Here is a 22,236-nt window from a genome sequence, read left to right on the forward strand (position 1 = left end):
AAAAGAGAGCCGAAGAAGAGGAAAAGTGGTGTCCTGGATTAAGGGACAAATGAAATATGAAGAGGAATGAAAATGTAGAAAGAGTAAAGAAGAGAATATAGAATAAAAATATGTAATAAAAATAAAAATAAATGTGAAGTAAAAGCCGACACATATAACAGCTAAAAGCAGTTGCCCTGGACGGGGGAATATCTCGCAAACAGCCGAACAAAGTAGAAACGTGTTGCCAAATGGTTTACTGTGTTCACTTTCCCACTTGAGCGCTCAGACAAGCACGGGCCAAGGGTTAATAGGGTTGAGCAACACCCTTGTCTTTTACAATGGCAGCCAGGGCTCTAGCTTATCTTATCGGAGCTTATTGATTGTTTGCATAACTTTTTAACATCTACTATCGAAAGTAGGTACAGCCTTGTTCACGTGCCTAACAAGACCGTCTCAACATTTTCTTTTTTGTGTCGGCGAGTTTCTATTGAAGCCATCGTTTTTTTTATAATTTCTTGCATTTCTCCTCTCTTCCCGCTCTCTTTTGTCATCGCATAGCCATCGACATATACAACAACCAAATCTCGCCTACTGTCCCCCTCTTCTACAAATGGGCTCCGTCGTCATCCCCCACCTCAACTCCGCCTGGCACGTGGACCAGGCCATTCTCAGAGAAGAAGAGCGTCTTGTCGTCATCCGTTTTGGCCATGACTGGGATCAAGACTGCATGAGCCAGGACGAAGTTCTGTACAAGATCGCTGACAAGGTCCGTAACTTTGCTGTGATATATGTGTGCGACATCACCCAAGTGCCAGACTTTAACCAGATGTACGAACTATACGATCCGTGCACCATCATGTGTAAGTCTACCCCCGATAAGAAAAAACCGCGTAGCCGGCCTACACAAAAAGAACAAAGTGGCGTATGCTCAGAGGAACTGCAGGCTTTTGCCGACAATGCGGGCTTTCGGCGCTGGCCCCTCTTCACCTAGGTTCTAATTGCAACCCAGGGGCCCTGATATTCCCGTGTAACACTAACCCTATTTTGATGTAACACCTCTTCTAACTTCATTCCATTACGCCTCCATTCGCAGTCTTCTTCCGAAACAAACACATGCTCTGTGATTTCGGCACTGGTAACAACAACAAACTCAACTGGGTGCTCGAAGATAAACAGGAGCTTATCGATATCATTGAAACCGTGTACCGCGGGGCAAAGAAGGGCCGTGGTCTCGTTGTTAGTCCAAAGGGTAAGTACTGAATGCTTTACCAGTTACTTCCCTAGTCTTTTCTTGAGGATGTATAGCTGATTTTCTTTTCTAGACTACTCGACCCGTCATCGCTACTAAAGGTCTTTTCTTCCTCTTGCAGTGCTCTGCTGTACTCCTCCTAGCATCCTCTCAAATCACTTGACTACATTTACTTGACGTTAGATACCAAATGCATTTCTCTCCCTTGTTACTAGCACCTCAGAAACCAATCAAATTTCATGAGCTTTTTGATTCCATGGCTACATTATATATACGAGTTGTGTTCTATAGTGAAGATGGTGGCCTGCATGTAAGATAAGACTAGGAGATTATCAAAAGAAAAATAAAATGACAGCAGATGATTGAAATAGAAGACGCCAGACATAAATTGCAGAAGTGAAAAAAAAGGGAAATCGACTAAGAATAGCGAGAGAAAACTGGGGGTATAGATCAAAAGTGCGTATAATCCAAGAAAGGCAGAGGCGACAAATTCATCAAAGAAAAGAGAAAACGTGGCGCAAAAACAGCCACGATAAGCTAGAAGAAATGAAGTAGAAGAAAATAAAGACCAATCCCAAGAGTCAGTTAAAGCATCTCACCCATGCCCATTCCACTAGAAGTCCCCATATTCTGCAAAGCATTGGTTTGGTTGTTATGAGGCATATTTGCCGTACTTGGGTTAGGGGTTATTCCAGCTGCCCCTTTAGGCGGGAACATATTCGTACTGGCAGAGAGCTTTGGCGCATGCATAGAGGTAGATGGCGGTGGGCTGCGAATACCATCTCGCCAATCTAAGATATCCCGGCTAGAGCTTGCATTGTGGATTCTTCGAATAACGTCTGATCTGCTAGGCTGGTGTTGAGATGTGAGGCCCGAATTTCCCAAAGATAGCTGTTGCTGTTGTCCACCCATCAGGTATACATTGCCATTTGAGCTTATCGGAGATGCGGGGGAATACATGGTGTGTCCTTGTGGCGGTGTTTGTGTCTGTGACTGTACTTGTGGCTGTGTGTGAGAGCTCCCCGGCAGATTCAGACCCCAAGTTGAATTATCCGCAAAGTACGGGCCTTCTGGCTTTTTGAAGAAAGGTGTAGGTCTCTCCTCATCAGCCTCGGCAAATCCACGTCCTTCTTCCTCTAATCCAGCACCATGTATCGGCATGAAAAAACTAGAGGGCTGTCCAATTGGTGCTGAGGGTGAGGTGACAGATCGTGAGTGTGCGGCGATATTGCCGGTTGTGCTACCAGCTGGACTTAAGCTTAGACCAAGCCCTGTGCCATGCCCACTAGAGTTAACTACACCGGAAGATGTTCCTGGTCTTGCAACAAAGGCGCCGGGATTCATAGTATTGTTAGGCTGCATGTGACGATCAGCAAAGCCGTTTTGAAAGGATGAGGCTGTAGTAGAGGCCTCGTGTAGCATAGGAAGTACATGCTCATCATATAATTGTGCGCCAGATTCGAAGACTTCAGGAGAGAATTCCGTTACAGTACGCGATGATAGGCGACCTTCGCTAGGCGGGCTTTGTTCCAAATCGTCAAAGAAGTCATCCAGGCTATCCAGCTTAGTGACGAGATCACCGACCATGGAACTCGCTACAGCGCTAGTTCCAGCGATATCATCAGAAACCATGGTAGTGGTCCGATCAGGGGGCGGCGAGAAGAATCCGTACGAGTAGTCATCAGCGTGGAAGGCAACCTCAGAAGCATCTCGAACGGGAGGGGAGACATGAGAAGTTCCGTCAGCGGCATTCTGGCAAACATAAAAGACAGCATGTATGTTGGCCCTCGTGGCATCGGCCTTGCGACCAGGCATAGGAATTGCCCATCCATTCGCATCAGGGATACCAAAGAGCGACTGTACACGAGAAAACTCGCGATGGTTAGTACGCATCATACTCATGCGTAAATGTTGTTTGTCCATAGGGCTAGCATACATAGCCATGGTGTTGTCAATGACCCTGAGAGCATGCATGCAGTACTCAGTCTGCAGCAACCTCAAAACAGGAGACACCAAATCGGAACCATGACCTGCAAGCTCTGGCTTGTGCAAGTCAACCTCAGCCAGCACTACACATAGAATATCCACGGTCTTGAGCTTAACCCAAGGAATGGCGTTTGTCAAAAAGCCCATCATCATCACGACCATTTGGAATTCATAACGAGGCAAAAAGGCTTCCCGGAGGCCAGAATAAAGCTCCATGAGAAAATCATGGCTAGTAGGAAAAGACCCGGCAACATAGGCGTTCAGGGCCGCACTAATACTAATGTGGCCCTCAATATCAGCCACCTTGATCATGATTCTGGCCGTGTCCATCACTTGTGGCGCTCTTTGCTCTAGTGGGAGTTCTAGTTCATGTAGGAAACGAGGCCAGTTAGCTAAAATGGAGAGGAAAAGTCTGCTATCGTCGCCAATTAGGGTGTTGCTAGGTAGTTGAGTCAGTCGGTCTAGGATTCGAAGAGTGAGGTCTATGCTACTCGAGGATCTCAACCCCTTGTACACCAGCGGCTGCAGGCCTTGAAATGGCCCGTCCCATTTAGGTGGCTGGCCTTCCATAAGTATTTGTTGCACTGTTGGCGACGAAAAGTCAAGTTTGCAAAGATATTGCTCGAGAATTGTTACAGCTTCGATAAACTCGAGCTCATTGACAGACTCTAGACAAGCACACATTGTCCAAAACAACTGCGGCAGGGCCAGTAACCTGTCGCCGTCGAGTTTTGTGATGAGAGTGGTTAGAGTGACTAAGATCTCCATGGAGAAGGTCTGGATCTCAGCATCATCATCAGCTGCTGTATTGGAAAGTCGTGCCAGCATATCCGCAAGCATGAACTGGTCTAGTGATGTGAAGATGCAGCGGAAGATTTGAAACGACCGGCAAGCCAAATGACGCACAGGGCATGATGTAGCCCACGTTAAAGAGAGGCGGCCCCAGGCTTCCTTAACGCCTGGATATGCCAGTTCAAAAATTTGGACCACACAAGACGTCAGACTTTCCATACTCGTAGGAAGGCTATGATCGCCATTACGACCGTTGCCGTTCTTGTCTTCATACGTCCAGATCACTGACTGGTCGAGACTGCGGATCTTATCAATTAAGTCTTCCATCTCGGCACGACTGGTCTCATCTTCTCCACCGAGATAGCCACGGCAGATTACAAGTTCGTGAATCATGTGCACAAGCATACACTGGGCCTGCTCCTGTACCATAGGAGTGTAATGATCCCATAGGACCATCACTACCTGGAGAAGCAAGGGTATATGCTCAGCAGCCACCTTAACCCCCGATATCATCAGGTCAACAAGCAGAATGAGCGAGAGCTGACCTAGGGAAAAGCCAGCTTGTTTTGTGCCCACAGGCAAAACCTCCGACAAGTCTGCACAATAAGAGAAGGCACTGACCTCTGGCGGAGGTGCTGTGGCCACTGCTACTGCTGCCACGGAAGCCGATACTGACGATGTCTTCTTCTCGGTAGGAACCATAGCCTTAGGGGTCATTTGTAGCACTAGAAACTCAACGACATTTATATCAGGACCACTGCCAGCAGCCAGGAATGCAACAATCTGCTTGACATACTGCACAAAGTTTTGCTCGCCACGTTCTAGACATAGCGCAATCACAAAGTCCAGGATAATGCGCACGTTGCTTACATGAGAGCCTGTAATCAAGGCTAGCCACAGGGCCTTAACCTCATTGTTGAGCAAAGAATCGCCTGCCTTAATAGTAATCTCCAGCAGGTTTGCTAGCACCATGTAGGCCTGGGCAGAGGGGCTCCCATTGGCATCGTCTAAAAGCTCAACTGTCTGTAGCCATGGGATAATCGTGCCGACTAAACTACGTTGCGCAGCAGGCTGCAGATCCTTGTAGAACATGCTGAACTCGGAGAAGACATGAAAAGCAATATCCGCGTGCTGGCGAGACAGCCGTTTGGAAATCTCCAATTGTGCATGCTTGTAGACTATCGGTGTCTTATCAGATATGCTGATATTGAAATCTTGGATCTTAAAGCTGTGGCCAGGCTCCCGCTCGTTCAATGCCTGTAAAACCTTGACTGAGTTGGTTCGGATAGCCGCTTGTTCATGGCCTAAAGTGAAGAGACAGAGCATAAGCACTTTGTAGCCTATGACTGGATATTCGGGTTTCTCTAACAGAACTTCTGTGACTACATTGAAGTAGCTTTCTAGACCCTTCACATTATCAATCAGATAGCAACGTGAGATGCAGTGCTCCAGTAAAGATGGGAACTCGGCATTATGAGAAACAAGATTCCGAAGCGCTCGTCGGCCAATAGAATTCATGCGATCACTGCCCGAGTTGAAGACGGATTCGATCCAAGCAACAAGCCGACGAGGGTCAAACTGAAGCACAGCACCGCCTTCAGTAGTAATACCGATTGGTCCTGCACAAAGGGAAGCCATAGCATTGAGCGCAGCTGTCCGAAGATTCCGCTTTTCAATCTCCATGGCTGATGTGATGTTACCCCGTTCACCAGCACTTTTCTTGCTGATTATGGACTGACGCATGGTATCCTCGCGGGCCCGTATCTGCTGTTGGTTAGGTGAAAAACCACACCAGTCTTCCATTAGCAAAAAGGCCGATTTGCGGGCTTCAAAGGTCATCCAGCGAGACGGGTCAGCCGTACCACTAATACCCTCGAAAAGTTCCTCCATCAAGCCACAGTAGTGCTGTCGAAGAGTATGGAACTCCCAATCCATCTGCACCTCTTCGTCCATAAGGAATAGCTTTAGCTCTTTAGTAAAAGCAATCAAATTTTGAAATACCGTCTCATCTTTGTGCACCTCGGGATTGCGCAGGAAATGGGCAGTCAGTCTGTAGATATGAGTTATTGACGTACGGAGAATATCCGTTTTCTGATTACGGCGAGCAGATCTTTGATGCATGCGCGCCCGGGCATCTTCGTTGCATTGAAGAACAGATTTCTCAAGCACCTCGAGCAAGCAACGATAAAGATTGATATTGATAGAACCAATTGAGACGACTACTGACTCACGAATCTTATCCGAGGTTGCACTTAGTAGTGGAAGTAAAAGTTTGAGAAAGTTGCGCCCTGTGAATAACATCTCTTGGGAGCTAGATTTAGAGGCAGATCCCTTGCGCGAATGTTGGTGAACGGGCAGGGAAGCCGAAGGCGGTGCACTCTCAGTATCGGTCATAGTTGTGCAGGCAAACATGAGGAATAATTTCCATTGGTCAACCAAACCATCATTAAGCCCCTTTACTCCTCGCGCACTTTGCTGTCGTGCGCTGCTAGGATCTGTCCCGGAATGGGGAACGCGAAGTGGTTCTGACATCTCGGTAATGGCAGGGTATATTTGGACAATGCGATTGCAAACAAGATCACGACAGAGTGTGACCGTAAAGGGACAAGTTTCATATGAAATTCGAATGAGGTTAGGGAACACTTTGATCCATAAGGCCGTGTCGTAGTGGACATCACTAGTGCACAACTCGATCAAGGCGTTCGAACTACTGTCGCTTTGTTTGCCCCGCTGGATACGGCTTCGCTCAAATACGGTGAGGCGGTCGTCATCAAGCTTCATTATATCTTCCGAGTGCTTCTCCAGAATGGAAATGAGCCGGAAATCCCCTTCTTGGGACTTTTCTTTTCCCAGTGCAGCGTCAAACTCAGTAATGAGTGTCAGCACAGTAATGGCAAAGTGGCGGACCCGGCGAGATTGCGAACACAGGAAGAATAGGCCATGAGACTCGACAACCTCTACTTCAGCCCATACACTTGAAAGATCCAGCTTAATAGCACGAAGCTCAGGAGGACTCGGACTATTGGGATCGAGTTCGTCCGCAGCAATGGCATCCTTTGTCTTGCGTTCAATTTCTTCAATCCAAATTCTCAAGAGCTCGACATATAACTGCAGTGTGTTTTCAATGTGGCCTGGGCCCAGCATACCACCATCAGACATGGTCGAATAACGTCCGTCAAAGTTGAAAATGAAGCGCGAGAACCCCATAGTAACTTGTTGCGCATGGCCCTGGCGTGCAATAGCCTTAAGAGAGATAGCAGCTGACTCTGCAATGCTGGATTGCACATGAGCTGTGCCCGTGCAAAGCAGGCTAATCAAACGATTGAAGGGGATATTAGCAGAAAGACAGCGTGGCAATGCCTGCACTCCTACATGAAAGAGCTCATAAAACGCCTGCTTTTGCTCTCCGGGGTTAATATGGTCGTCACGCCGGGTGAAGTTGAATGTATCAGACACTGGGGTCTTAGGCCCAGGGCTGTTAAACTTTTCATCCAAGGTTGCTTGACCACCAAAAGTGTTGTCACATAGTAGAGCAATTTCGCCTAGAACAGCACAAAACCGCACGTGCACCTCTCTCACTTTATCGCTAAAGCGGGAGATATCAAGAGGCTCTGAAATTATCACTTCCTGGACCGTTTGGGCTTGGGATGGCTGCGAATATAGAGATCCGCTCACGGCTGCTGAAAAGTTGACTGTAGGTGAACTTGGCGTTTTATCAACGTGAGAGGGTGGAGGGTAGTATGGGGGAAATTCGGGACGGCCGGCCTCACCCTTTTCCAGGTCAGACATTATAGCTAGAAAGGCTTTGATGCCAACAACAATGCGATCAGGGTCAAGATTCTCGATCTTGATATCCTTCTTAGACATGAACAGATCAGCACTGATGAGTGGGAATATAATTGATCGACAACAGTACTCAGGGAACTTGTAACCAATAATTCTTAGCAACAGAATAAAGGGCTCAGATAAAAGTTTGTCGGAGGCAACGATGCTGCGTTTTGCAGGGGCCAAAACAAGCTTCACTGCCTCGTCAAGCTTGCGCTGAATGTTTACTGGTGAATCCACACACCGGTACAAATATGTCCATACAAGCCGGGAAATAACCTGGAGGGCAATTGACTTGGTGTATCGGTCCTTAAACTTGGGTTGCAACGGGAGTACAAGCTGTAGCCACTGAGAGTTAAAGGTCTCCATCGGCGAGACGCATAGCATTGTGGCTGCCAAGGGAAATGCCGAAGACCAGTGCCGTGGTTTTGGTAGCATTTGGTTCAGCCGTGGCCCAAAGCTTCCAATGACCTCTATCCACCTAGAATGACCAAAGTCAGTCATATTAGCTGTAGCCGCAATCGGCCGTAGAATCAGATCCAAGACCTGGCAAAACGCAGTTTTGACTCGCTGGCCATGGGCCTCCTTAAACAGCTTCCCAAGGCGAATCAGGAAGTCACATGAAAGCTCATAACGGTCATGATTGCTCAAGGAAACCTTGAGATACTTCATACCCCAAAGCACAAGCTCGATTTTGCCCTCAATCTCACGACAAGCCACAGAATTAGGGCCCTTGGCTGCAGCATCTTTCAATAATCGCTCAAGATCGTTCAAGTATCGGTCTGTGACAGACTTGAAGTTGATGTTGCTCATCTGGCCGAGAAGGAGAGCAAATATATTCCAATTCGCCATTTTCAGCGGCGAGGCCAGCAGTTGTTCCGGCTCGGCTATCTTCAACTGGCCAAAGATAATACCCTCAAGTTTGCCTTCGGTTTCAATTGTTATCTGCTCCAGATCACTTTGGTTGACAATTTCTAGCAACACTCGACACAGTATGTATATAGAGACAGTTGCTCGTCGATCGGCCTGGGCAATAAACTCGTATCTAGGCGGAGTAGGATGGTGTTCGTCGTTTAGTGCGGCAAACATATGCTGAGCAGGCTCGGTATTGCGCCGTTGAAAGCCCGGTATATTAGGGACACCTCGAGCCTGCTGCAAGTAAGCGCGGGCTTCATTTGCAGCGTCACTTTTATTCTTTCGCCATATCATCATGAAGTCAATGAGAGGCTTTGGCCGTGGGGCAGCCATGTGGCCCAAAGCGCGGATGGCATAATCAAATGCAGGGTCAACACCGGGACCACAGATGTGATCTATTATGGGTTCGGGATCATTAGCGGCTGTTGCACAGGCATTGAGCTTGTCTTCAGCCTGCTGTATGAACTATAAATACATAGAAGGGAGTATATTATTAGGTTAGCAAGCAAATTCAGTGCGAGAGTGCTCAAGAAATCCAAGTCTTTTTCAAGCTAAGCTCCATGCCTCATGAGAGAATCGTCTTACGGAAGTATAAAGCACGTGAAGAGCGTATTCGCTCATAGGGTCCTGGACAGATGACTTCAGTGAATGGCCATTGTGTCGTGACCCAGACCGCGAATGCGAGTGTGAATGTGAATGTGTATTTGAATGAGGTTGATTGTAGGCGTTTTCGTGTCGTGATTTTGTACTTGGATTGCGTTCGGGCTTTCTCGTTTGCGGCAGCCCCCCGCCAAAGGTCGGTTCGGTTGGTGTTCCTGGGGTTCCATTCAGGGTCGCTGTAGTTGCTAATGAGCCGGACTGAGCCGTAGCAGGGCGAGACTGTGACTCGGCTTCCATACGATCAGCAATGAGAGCAGCGCCTGCAGCTGCGATCATCTGAGGACTTAGAGGGCTAGAAGACAAGCTTGCGTGACTTCCGTTGCGTGAGTGTTGAATTCCATGGACGATTGATGTCTGCCGGTGATGACCGTAGGTTGCGTTGGTCCTAGTGAGGGTGTGATCAACAGACCGACCACTGCTATGAGAATGGGAATGCGACAATGGGTTGTATTGTTCTTGTTCCTGTGATTGAGAGGATTGACGTGAGTGGGAGATGGACGCCGTAGGCGAAGTCCGGTGACCAAAGGGTGGCTGTTGTTGTTGTTTTTGTTGTTCCAGGTGATTCTGGGCCTGGCTCAGACCTTGGACGTGATGCGCTGATGGATGAGGATGGTTGTTTATGACAGAGGCAAGGGTCGTCGCTGCTTGTGTCTTCTTCCCTGAAGAGTTCTGAGAGAGAGGGAGTGGTCGCGATGCAGGTAGAAACGAAGACTGCAGAGAGGGTGGCAGCCCGTCTGAGGCAGCAGCAGCAGAATGCCCCAAGCCTGTGGTCGTGTTTATAGCAGCAGCAGATATAGGAGCAGAAGAATAACCTGCGGTAGATGAAGGCGACTCAAAGGCCACGATTGGGTCCGTTTGGTGGGCAGCTAAAGCTTGACGCACGGACAAGATCTGGTCTGGGCGAAGAGTGCGATTCCATTCCTCTCCGTGCTCGTCAAGTCCAGGAGGATCGGGTGTGTGTAGAGAGGAGAGCTTTGGGGGTTCAGACAAAGGGTCTGGCGGCGTCTGTGGCGGAGCTGAAGCAAAAGAGAAACGTTAGCTTTGTAAGAAATACCTTGCCTTGCAAGCAAAGCTGTGGGGATTTCTGTTGGATTTCTGTCGGTGTACAGGTACTGTGGGTGGTTGATTGATCAGGCCAAGTCATGAGGACAGGTCTGGTTGGGCTGGGCTGGGCTAGGCTGGTCAGGTCTAGTCTGGTCTGGCCTGGTTGGTTTTTGGTATTGTGTAGAGTGATGCTCAAGAAGCCTCTCACTTTTTCCTTTTTGCGAGGGGAAGGGGGGCCTGTCAAGATGGGGAAACATTTATTCTACCATATAGTATTCTCCGTTCGTAATTTTATAGCAGGATAACAGCTTTTTTTTGGCTTTTGGTGTTGGCATCTGAAGTGACCTTGTTGGTGAAGGCCAAATGGGAGGAGGGAGTAAGATCAATCAAGCAATGGGAGCAGGCAACAGACAAACAACAAAGGGAAAGAAAAGCGTCATATTCAACACCCCAATAACTCAATAATTCACTCTTGCACCATGTTCATTCATCCACTCACCCATGTTTGATTGGGCTACAACCCATCATCTATCTCTTAAGGCCCGACCTACGGCGATATGAATGAGCCACTGCTCTAAAGAGTGTGAATATCGAAAAGCGCGCTGCTGCTGCTGATGGGTTGCCTGTTGCGCAGTACAGTTACAATGCGGTACGGTGCGGTACGGCGCGATGGAGGGCCGGCTGTTTGAAATGTGTTTGACGTGATCCTTTTGCCCTCCCGTGATGGCTGTTCGTTTGCTTCTTCTTTTTGTCGCTGCTTGTCGGTACTTTGCCCGGAACGCTGGGATTGACTAGGATGTGAGTTGTTTTAGGGTGCAGTAGGGGGAAGGGGAAAATCAAGATTAAATATAATAAACAGAAATTAATCTTATAACGGGATTATGCACACAGTCTAGCAATATTCAACTCTCACGATCAGGACAAAGCCACGAAAGGACAACAAAACCGAAAGAACTGCTCAAGGCTGACAATCAGCAGGCAAGGCTGAGATTTATCAAAAGACCCCTAAAAATTCAGGATTATTGCCTTCTATCATGGAGAACCACAACCAGAAAAAAGCAACTATTATAAATTTAGAGAACAAAGAAACACCCCCGTCCTGAAAAGATGAATAAACAAGCAATAACCCCCAGGTTGTTATAATCAGTTCGCCATCAATCTTGTTTCATGGACCTTTTTTCTCCGTCCTCGTTTACAGAGCTATTTTACCATTTTATTTTATCCTCGACACTTGCCCCGCTAAAAGGAAAGGAGCGAAGATGGCCTGGCCAATCAACCACGCGCCTACCTCTATCAGGTCGAGCCAGCTTATTATCATGGTCTGGGCTGCATTATTTATCCATCGTCTCGCTTTCCCCGTTGTTCTCCTTCAGATACTAGTAACAACCCTGCGCCCAGGCTCGTTCTCATGTCATGATTTTTCTGTCATTTTTCTTGTATGTCACGATCTCTATCTTGCCCCTTTCAGAAATGGAATCCACGCACATACATGCACACAGACTGCTATCGTGCATGCTGTATAGTATATGGCGAGGGGACAAACATGTTCTTGACATGTATTAGTTGGTTCCAGCGCAGCAGACACTTGATAAACGCAAGTTTATTCCCTGCTCTGCTTTATAGGTCAGCAGCCAAACTCAAACAGGATAGGATGTATCTTATTCCACAGGCATATCTCCCCCGTCTTCTTCTTCTTCTTCTTCTTCTCCTCCTCCTTCTCTTCTCTGTAAACTATCAAGTCTCACTTTCTGTTGTGCAAGTCTGCATGCACTCTATTCGTGGTCAGTCATACTTACAAACTCCTTCTTGTTTCCTATTATACTTGTCCTTCTCTCGTGTATGCGCTGCATTTCTATCGTCGTACCCCTTTGTGTATCCCAAGTAATAGCAACTAGCTCCCCTCCCATTAGACTCCAAGTCTTACAGGTTCTACCTGGTTAAAACACCATTTATGATTCCGGACAAATGCACAAGCAGCTCTCCATTTTCATATTCAAGACCAAAACCTTCTGTAGACTGAAACCCCTCTATGTGCTCAAGTTATCATGACCACGTGTTTTTGAGCTCTTAATCATCCTTCGCTAGTTTCCTTTACACAAAATACCACATTGACCAGACGGGCATTGTAGCCTAAAAAGGGCTACCCTTCGATTAACAAAAGTATATGGTTAAATTGTATAATCTCCCAACGTTTTCTAGGTGCAGAAGCTGTAACTCAGCTCGGACGCGGCTACAGTCGCGTTAACCCTACTATTAGGCTACTTTCTTCCTTATCTTATCTACAGACCCTAGCGCAGGCAAGCTAACTCGCCCATCGCGAACTCGAATACGAGATGACTCTTCAATATGCGTAGTCAAGAAAAAACAAGTCAACCCCAATGGGCGAGCTTTCATTATCGATCGATAAATGTCATGAGCTAGCACATGTAGTCTCCCTGCGATCGTATTGTTTGGTAGTTGTTGGGTTATTTGCTCGTTTATCATGTGGCTCTAATAACGAACCAACATATTGATTAGCTGTCCTCTTTTTTTGACACCGCCAACACATGCGGCACTTAAAGAAGTTGCATCCCACATATACTTCCCGAGCCGCCGTCTGTTCTAAGTCTGCCAATTGAAGGAATATCGCTATTTTAGACGTCACGTTTCCTATTGACCTCCTTTTCCCTTCTTTCCCCAAACCCTTCTTGTTGAACATCTTGGCCCATCCCATTCTTCTAGCCGAAAAACCCTAACCCTCGGCAGAACATCCAAGACTTCGGCAAATGGAGTCTTGATCCCATTTTGTGGTGCTTCTCCGCTGTCGTCTTCTCGTGGTATTTTCTTTGCCTTGGATTATCGGCACATGTTCGGCTCAAGTGACTTGATTTACATCAAGAAATTGGATTGCCTCGAAACCCGTGGCTGTATCAGTTAAATAGAGCTAAGCCAAGTAGCCTTTCTCGCGCTATTCAAAAGATTGGCTTAATCGGACTGCCCCCCTCCCTCGTTCTGGGTCGCCCTTGTCCATCTCCTAAATAAACCTAAAAAGCCCCTCCCTTACCGTTCCGAACCTGGCCTACTGAACCCACATCATTCGATCGATAAGATAATCGTCCCATCGCTTTATATACTCTGAGCTGTCCATTGCTCCTACTCTCGACTCTCTCTAACCAATTTCTTCCGTCCTTCTCGCCTCAACGCCGTCATTTCTGACATTCCCCACGGACCACCTGTCACATACACTGCTCGATATTCACTTCTCCTTCTCCCTACCTGGGCGCTCAACTGGCTCTGATAATTTCCTGAAGCAACCCCGCCATCAGATGGCTGAACTAGATGTTCTGGACCTCGTGGTCCTGGCCACCATTCTCTTCGGGACTGTCGCCTACATAACTAAAGGCAAACTATGGGCAAAGGCTGACGATCCATATGCCAATGCTATAAACACATCCACTGCTAGGTCTGAAAAAACTCGCAACATTGTCGAAAAGCTTGAAGAGTCCGGCAAAAATTGCATCATATTTTTTGGGTCGCAAACCGGGACAGCTGAGGACTACGCTTCGCGTTTGGCTAAAGAGGGCAAAAGCCGCTTTGGCCTAGATACAATGGTTGCTGATCTTGAGGATTACGACTTCGATAACTTGGATGCTGTTCCTTCTGACAAGATCGTCATGTTTGTCTTGGCTACCTACGGCGAGGGTGAACCCACTGATAACGCTGTCGATTTCCACGAATTCCTAAAAGACGAGAACGTCGAGTTTTCTGAAGGCACCACCCCGGCTCTTGACAACCTCAACTATGTTATCTTCGGTCTCGGAAACAATACCTATGAGCATTACAACCTCATGGTGCGCCATGTTAATAAGTTGCTGGAATCTCACGGTGCTCATCGTATTAGCGAGGCTGGTGAGGGTGATGATGGTGCGGGGACCATGGAAGAAGACTTTATTGCCTGGAAAGAATCTATGTGGAAAGCCCTGGCCGATAAGATGGGCTTGCAGGAACGCGAAGCTGTTTATGAGCCCGTCTTCTCCATCACCAAATGCAACGAGCTTTCTACTCAGGATGAAAAGGTTTACTTGGGTGAACCTAATGGCCCGCATCGCGATGGCACTGCAAAAGGTCCCTACAACGCTCACAACCCGTACATTAGTCCGATTTCTGAGGCTCGAGAGCTCTTCAACTCTGAAGACCGCAGCTGCTTGCACATGGAGATCGACATTAGTGGCTCTTCCCTGCACTACGAAACTGGAGATCACGTCGCTGTCTGGCCTTCAAACCCCAGTGTTGAGGTCGACCGCTTCTTGGATCTTTTAGACTTGACTGACAAGCGCAATGAAGTAATTGACGTAAAGCCCGTTGAATTAACCGCCAAGGTCCCCTTCCCGACCCCTACGACCTATGATGCCATTGTTCGTTATCACATGGAAATCTGCGCTCCTGTTTCACGCCAGTTTGTTGGTACCCTTGCTGCTTTTGCCCCTAATCCCGAAGCCAAGGCCGAAATGGCCAAGCTAGGCGGAGACAAAGACTACTTCCACAGCAAGACTCATTCCCAGTATTTCAATATTGCCCGGTTGCTGTCGCATGTTTCTGGAGGAGAGAAATGGGATAAGATTCCTTTCTCTGCCTTTATTGAAGGTCTCACCAAGTTGCAGCCCCGTTACTACTCTATCTCGTCTTCGTCTGAGGTTCAGCCCAAATCTATTTCTATTACTGCTGTTGTCGAGTCGTTTGCTGTCCCTGGCCGTAAGGAGAATGACTTCTTCAGTGGCGTTACTACAAACTACCTTGCTGCTATTTCCGATCAAAAGAATAACGCTGAGAATGCCAGCCAGTCTGCTTGCAATTATGAAGTTGATGGCCCTCGTGGAAAATATGCTGGTGCTCATGTCCCTATTCATGTCCGTCACTCGAACTTCAAGATGCCGTCCAACCCTAGCAAACCCATCATTTGCATTGGCCCTGGTACAGGTGTTGCTCCTATGCGTGCATTCATTCAGGAACGTGCTCATCAAGCCAAAAACGGCAATGACATTGGCCGTACTATTTTGTTTTTTGGATGTCGTAACCGCAACGAAGACTTCTTGTACGAAAAGGAATGGGAGGTGCGTGCTATATCTTCAAGACAGCATTGTTGTTATCCCCTTTTTGAGAATTGCGCTATAATGGCCGCTTTATCCACATCTTTTTCATTTCTGTATCACTAACAATTTTGTAGGAGTACAAAGAGATTATGGGAGACAAATTTGAGCTTGTCACGGCTTTCTCTCGCGAGGGCGCCACTAAGGTTTATGTACAACACCGCCTCAAGGAACGCTCCGCCGAGATCAACGAGCTTTTGCTTCAAAAGGCCAATATATATGTTTGCGGTGATGCCGCGAACATGGCCCGTGAAGTCAATGTCGTCTTGACCCAGATCATTTCTGAACAACGTGGAATCCCTGAAGCCAAAGCCGAAGAGATTATCAAAGGCATGCGGTCATCTAGCCAGTACCAGGTACGTATTGAATTTATTTTCCACCATTCGGAAGAAAAGAGGAAAGACTTTACTAACAGCGAATAACAGGAGGATGTGTGGTCATGAAAGCCCTTCCCCCTATATTTTTGTGTAACTCTATTGCTACATAGACAGCGTACAATTGTCTTATTCTTTTTAGCTCGTCTCTTGTAATATCGTTGGAATTATGTTTTAGAGTAGCAGGAAGCATTCTATGAAGCAAAGCGTTTCTAGCTACGTATGTTTATGTTCCTTCCAAAGAGGGCCTTGTGCCAACACTAGAGTTTCACGTACCGCATACAGCGTAGGGCTTTGGTGTCTTTTTGTGTTATATTGTGGCTTGTGTGGCTTCTTGTGACGGAAAGACCTGGCTGATGGGCTTCATGCCCGTATATATATATATATCTTAATGTTATATCATGTTATCCTTTATTACCATACAGTGTTGTTAGGTATTGTAGATGTCGGATCTTGGAAGTGCTCTACGTGACACTGTAACAATACTGCCATCCTCATCCTCCAAAAAGAGGCAAGAAGCAAAAAGAAAAGTTTTACCTTGGAAATGACACGAGGAAAGGACCCTACTAGTCTGTTTTCCAAACTTGAATCAACGAACGTATGTTCTTTTCCCTTCTTGCCTATTTCTCTTTTGATACTTGTCTGCTGTTCTTCTATTCACCTCTTCTCTCACTCACCCCTACTTTTGGCATTGGAAACCTGCCCATAGCTAATGCCAAAAGATGTGATGGAATAAACAAATTGGCAGGAATGGGCAGCTTTCAGGATCGATGGTTCGTCTTCTCATTGCCCTACCCATTAGTATTGATACAAAACTTACTGCCTCCTTTGTGATTTATGCTGAGCGCCTAAGGCTAGGCAGTCTAGACTTTCTACAGAAAGTGCAAGATTGAGAAGGTAAACAGAAAGAGCCTTCATAAGGGAGGTGCAAACCTCTGAAGGAAACCGCGGTGTAGCATGTGATCGGGAAAGCATAGGAAAGTGCATTCGAAGTTATAGCGTCAGAGGGAAATAAGCGAGAAGAGAAGACCTGCGTATGCCTAGTACCTGAACAGATGTTTCCAAGACATGGTGATGTATATAGTATAGTGTGACCAAACTTCACACCTAGATATTACTTAGTCAGCCCACAAAATTCTACATATATGCAGACATGCACAGCAACAATCACCTACTCATCTTAATGAATCTCTTTTCTTTCCATTTTCAGAGCTTGTCCATCAATACCAGATAAGCTACATCTATATTTTTCAATATTTTCGATCTGTACCCTCTTGGTCCCTGCCTGCAGTCTGGCTGTAAAAAAAAAAGAGACTCTAGTTTGATTGTCAACAATCCAATGTTAAGTTTTTGATCCCGAGGAGAAGCATTACATATTGTAACTGCTTTCTCTAGCTCAACAATTTAGCTTCAAAAGTCACCTATTATTGGACCTCGTCGATGTGGCAAGCATGCGCACCTTCTTGAGGCTTTTCCTCAAACCTCGGTTCAACAAACCCATAGTTCCAAGCCAAGCGATCAGAACTTGGCATGAACCTCAAAGCAACTACCGAGAAAAAATAAAATAAAATAAATGGTGTTGTCTCTCCATCGTAATTTATGGAAACCATGTTCTTTCTGTTTACTTCACTCCTGCTACCTGAATCATAGGCTTTTCTGTATATCGTAGGCAGAGTTTTTCATAGCCTAGCCAGGCAAAAACACCATGTCAGTTATCACGAGATCATCAAAGTGTTTATTTGATTAAACTAAAAGTTTCCAAGCCGCTGGTTGCCTAGCACTGGCTACTCTTCTAAGAACTCGAATCTTCCATTTAGAGACCATATAAAGTTCTCATATCTGTTTGTTTGCTCTTCCCAAGTTCTATTTCTTTTTCCCTCCTTCTTCTACTTCTACTCTTCTGCTCAATTTCTTTGCATACGAAACTGCCAAGTTTATCCTCAGCAGGAGCTCTGCTCTTACTCTTTCTTATTCATTGTTACTATTGAGCCTTCAGGGCCCTTTTCTTATTCTAGAACAGTACTTCATCATTATCATTCAGTTATTCATACTTCATTGTACTCAGCTCTCTTGTAAGTTACCACAAGCAAATCCGTACTGCGCTTACGTCTTTTCGTACATACACCATCTGCATTGCAATAGTTCGTTTTTTTCCAAGAACTCCCTGTTTTTGCTTGATTGTTGACCAATGTGCTATACATGCTAGAATACTCTATCCCACCTAGTTGCCTTGATAGTATCAAGTAGTTTCCTTTTAGCCTCAAGACAACAAACGCCGAACTTCACGAAGTTGGAAAGAGCGTACGTACGCATTTTCACCTGCACCTTCCTCAAATACAGTACGCGCAAATTTTTCCCAGTCCTTTTATTGAGGGTATCCCACCTCTTCTCTCCCCATCTTCTTCCCATCTTTCTCCCTTTCTTTCTTTCTCTTCCTCCTTTCTTCTGTAGCATCTCCAAACTGTTCATTTCACCTTCTACCTTCACACTATTCTCTTGCGCCTTGCGCTCTCTACTCTCATTTCCATATTACCTGCCCCTCAACAAGGCCATCGAGAAATTAATAGGTCTTTTCTTACCTTCACTACACGGTAGTAGTGTCCATCTAGATACCTGTCGCTATCTTTCCAGCTATCAAGGTGAGTTCTCCGAGGTTAGCCCCTATTACCCTACAAGAGCATCTTGTTCTTGTACAGTTGTATTCTTACACCTAACATTGCCTTTATAGTGTGTTGGAGTTCATGTATCATTCCCGCAACAGAATCATGTCGGAAAACCAAACTACCTCGTATGGCCATGGCCACCCTGGCCCTCAGTATCACTCTGAAGCCATCGGCAATGTTGTTGGTCAGATGAGCGCCATGAACATTGGCGCCGGTATTCCTGGCCACATGTACCCTGCTGCCAATCCTTCGTTTGTCTACATGCAGGACGGCCAGCTGTATGGTATTCAGCATCCCAATGGTATGCCTCAGGCTCTAATGGACCATCACTATCCTTCGTACCCCTCGGTCCCTATGCCTCATGGAGCTATCCCTTACCCTGCTATGATGCCCTACACTCCTGCTCGTGCTCCTGGAAGTCGCGTTGATCGGGATGTCCCTGGCCTTGAAGAAGGCCGCCGTTCCTCGTACTCAACTAACGAGTCCACTCCGGCTACTCCTTTCTATGGTACTGGTCGTGAAAATGTTACCATCATGGGCGTTGATCGCTCGGCTTATAACACCCCATCCCCTCACAACGGAGCTGGTATGCTCGGTAAGCACCAGGCTGCGGGAATGTCGGATTCCGCTATTGATAGCTTGTTGGAAAAGGAACCTGCTATTCCCAAAGCTGTTCCTGCTCTTTTCACCCCCCAGAGTCATATCAAGTCGCTAGAGCAGAGCCTGGATAACCGCATTACTGGCAACCGTAATGTTTACATTCGTGGACTTCACCCTACCACTGACGACGAACTTCTTCTGAAGTACGCTGAGCGCTTTGGTAAAGTTGAAACCTCCAAGGCCATCATCGATGCTGCTACTGGAGCCTGCAAGGGGTGAGTTAAATTCACAATAGTCCAATAATAGATAATTACTAACTCGATCTCTAGCTTCGGTTTTGCCAAGTTCTGTGAAGTAGCTGACTCGGAGCGCTGCATCCGTGGCTTCTTCCGCCTTGGCTACGAGGTCGGATTTGCTCGTGTAAGTAGTCTGGATATATCCATTTCAAAATCCATGTCTAACATCCAACAGGAATCGTTCAACTCGCGCTTGAAGGCCGAGGGAGATGACAACTCCGCCAACCTGTATATCTCTAATCTCCCTCGTCACTTCACTGAAACTGTAGGTTCAAATTACTTCTGTATCTGCTATAGTTTTCTCTATGTCTAACGCAAAATACAGGAGCTTTCTGCTGTCTTCCGTGGCTACACCATCATGTCGTCAAAGATTCTTCGTGACTCCATGGGCAACAGCCGTGGTGTTGGCTTCGCTCGGTGAGATAAATCCCTCTACTTCAGACGCAGTTCACGGAAGTCACTAACACATTTGTGTAGCTTTGAGAGTCGCGATATTTGCGACGAAATTATTCGCCAATTCAACGGCCACACACTGGTTGATCGTGACGGCAACACTTCGCTAATCATGAACATCCGTTATGCCGATACTCCTGCTCAGAAAGAATTGAAGCGCGTCACCGCCGAACGTCGTCAGTTCCGTACCAACGAATACAACCTCGGCGCTTATGGCACTCCTCATGTCGGCACTCCTGGAGCTCCTGGAAGCTCTTTTACTATTGCGCCCAGCTACCGTCGCCCCAACCCTCCCTCATCGACAGGATTCAGGTAAAAATCTATGTTTCCCTTTTTTAATCTAGATTTATTTTGCTGACAAACTTTTCGCAGTGGCGTCTACTCTATCACCACTGAGTCAGGACAGGGTGCTACCGGTACCGACCGCATTCGCTCTGCTCGCCGTCAGTATGTTCACCCTTCATATCCAAGATTTTCAACTGTTTGGAGATGCATCTTCCAACACTTGATAGACCATTTCTGTTTTCAATACCCCCATTCTTGACCCTTTTCAGCTGCCTTGATTATTTACTAACAATTTAATCGTAGCTCTGACTGTGCTGCCGTTCTGTCAACCCCGTCTCCCACCGACAACAAGGACGAGGCTATCTTTGCCAAGCGTAGCTGCGCTTCCATCGACAGTGTGCAGTCATCTCCAGTCAAGAAGGAGTCCTCGAACTAAGATGACATCACACTTGGTTGGGAAAGAAGAGAAACAAAAGCTCCCCGGAAACCAATAGAGGACGAGTGGTGCATCTTCAATGGGCACATTTTCTGATCAATAGATCTAAGTGGTTATTGCTGTTATTTGTTATTCGGTTTATCGCTTTCTTTATCTTCTGTCTTTTTCATTGTTATTGAAAGTTGGAGGTGGGTGTTCGTTTTTTGGGCTTTTGCATCCCTTAGGAGAGGAGGACTATGTATGTCATGGAGAAAGATAGGGTCATATGTTGCGCCTTTCTCGCCAGTCCACTCCCTTTAGAACATAGAAAAAGAGGAGAAATGCCTGAGGAAAAGCCAAGGGGGGCTTTAGGTCATCATGGTGCTTGATTTTTTATTACAGAGGCTACGAAAGACTGACAGACGGAAGATTATGGCATTTATTAGGCTGTGTATCTTATTAGTCAAATGACAATATCCGATCTGGGTAGCAAAGTTTATGAAATATTCAGCCGATTTATAGACTCCGTTGTGTCTTGGTTCCTAGTGGAAGGTTGGTTGGTTGACTGTGATCAATATGACAAGCTTGAATCTTTGTACTACATGGAATCTAGGAAATCAGGAAGTCTTAGAGAAACAGTAGGATAAACAGATTGTAAGTTTTGTGTGTCCAAATTCCCTGCTATGTTTTCATGCCTTTAGCCAAGAGGCGATGAATGAGATGACAAGAAACAAAATGGAAAGGGGTTCCATTGACTAGATGCCTGAAACAAGACTTTTGTTTGCCAGGGCTGTCGACACACTTTTAAATGATGATAGGATCATGTTATGTGGGTATGTAGGTAGTGATCGAAGGCAGCTTCTTTCCCAACTAATCTTGAAGGGTCACCTAGACACTTATTTGTTATGCTATTGCGTGGCGGCTGTTGTCATGACAAGTCTAAGAAAAGGCAGTTCTGAGGAGGGAAAAGCTATTATTACCAAGTTCGTTGATTGCCCAGGCGAAGCCCCCCTCCTCCAGCCGTTTGTTTGGTGAATACAGGCATTAGATAGGATGAGCTTAGGCGGAGATTTCGGGAAGAAGGGACGGCGGTAAACATTGAATGGTAGGTGAGATAGATGATGGATTGGTTGGTTCTGGTGACAGAAGCATTTGTTTTAGCTGTATTCTGACAGTAAGATTAAGTGACATTAGTTCCAGAAAAGAGAGCAACTTTGAGCGATGACTTTCGTTATGAACTAGGAAGCATTAGGGTTGATAGGGGTTGAGTTTCCATATGACAATTTGCTCACATATAGTTAAAGAAAATATTAAACACAAAAAATGGGGGCTTTTCCTTTTCCTTCTAAACACTAGAAATTTCGGTCATAAACAAAACCAAACCCCGGCGGCTCACCATCAACGCCACGCCAAGATAAAAGTTTTATTTGATTTTGTTGGTTGGGCAAGCTTCCAAGGAGGGGAGGCTTTCCTTTTTCTCCTCTTGTTCTCTTTGTTGTGTTGTTCATTATGGGTCTACTTCCTTTTTTTTGGGGCTTACATTTTGCTTTATTTTATTTAGAGGGGGGGCT

General features: G+C 46.4%; 4 protein-coding genes across 4 annotated transcripts; 3 read left to right on the top strand and 1 right to left on the bottom strand.

Moving 5' to 3' along the window:
* Positions 1-592: 592 nt before the first annotated feature.
* HOO65_090119 (Thioredoxin-like protein 4A) lies at positions 593-1,394 on the top strand (the record flags this gene model as incomplete). Its single annotated transcript, XM_071004600.1, has 3 exons — positions 593-842; positions 1,076-1,231; positions 1,375-1,394. 3 exons carry the CDS (start codon positions 593-595, stop codon positions 1,392-1,394), a joined length of 426 nt encoding a protein of 141 aa, XP_070856005.1.
* A 422-nt stretch (positions 1,395-1,816) lies between these two features.
* Positions 1,817-10,956, bottom strand: HOO65_090120 (Cell morphogenesis protein PAG1; the record flags this gene model as incomplete). Its single annotated transcript, XM_071004406.1, has 3 exons — positions 1,817-9,214; positions 9,335-10,425; positions 10,953-10,956. The coding sequence occupies 3 exons, from the start codon at positions 10,954-10,956 to the stop codon at positions 1,817-1,819; spliced, it is 8,493 nt and encodes a 2,830-aa protein (XP_070856006.1).
* A 2,802-nt stretch (positions 10,957-13,758) lies between these two features.
* Positions 13,759-16,022, top strand: HOO65_090121 (NADPH--cytochrome P450 reductase; the record flags this gene model as incomplete). Its single annotated transcript, XM_071004466.1, has 3 exons — positions 13,759-15,543; positions 15,657-15,935; positions 16,005-16,022. The coding sequence occupies 3 exons, from the start codon at positions 13,759-13,761 to the stop codon at positions 16,020-16,022; spliced, it is 2,082 nt and encodes a 693-aa protein (XP_070856007.1).
* A 2,696-nt stretch (positions 16,023-18,718) lies between these two features.
* HOO65_090122 (Sporulation-specific protein 5) lies at positions 18,719-20,686 on the top strand (the record flags this gene model as incomplete). The annotated part of the gene is made up of 7 exons (XM_071004483.1): positions 18,719-19,491; positions 19,546-19,636; positions 19,688-19,777; positions 19,838-19,929; positions 19,990-20,277; positions 20,338-20,412; positions 20,554-20,686. The coding sequence occupies 7 exons, from the start codon at positions 18,719-18,721 to the stop codon at positions 20,684-20,686; spliced, it is 1,542 nt and encodes a 513-aa protein (XP_070856008.1).
* Between the last annotated feature and the right edge of the window lie 1,550 nt (positions 20,687-22,236).

This window comes from Ceratocystis lukuohia, assembly GCF_044167205.1.
Source record: "Ceratocystis lukuohia strain C4212 chromosome Unknown Supercontig9_pilon, whole genome shotgun sequence".
NCBI lineage: Eukaryota > Fungi > Ascomycota > Sordariomycetes > Microascales > Ceratocystidaceae > Ceratocystis > Ceratocystis lukuohia.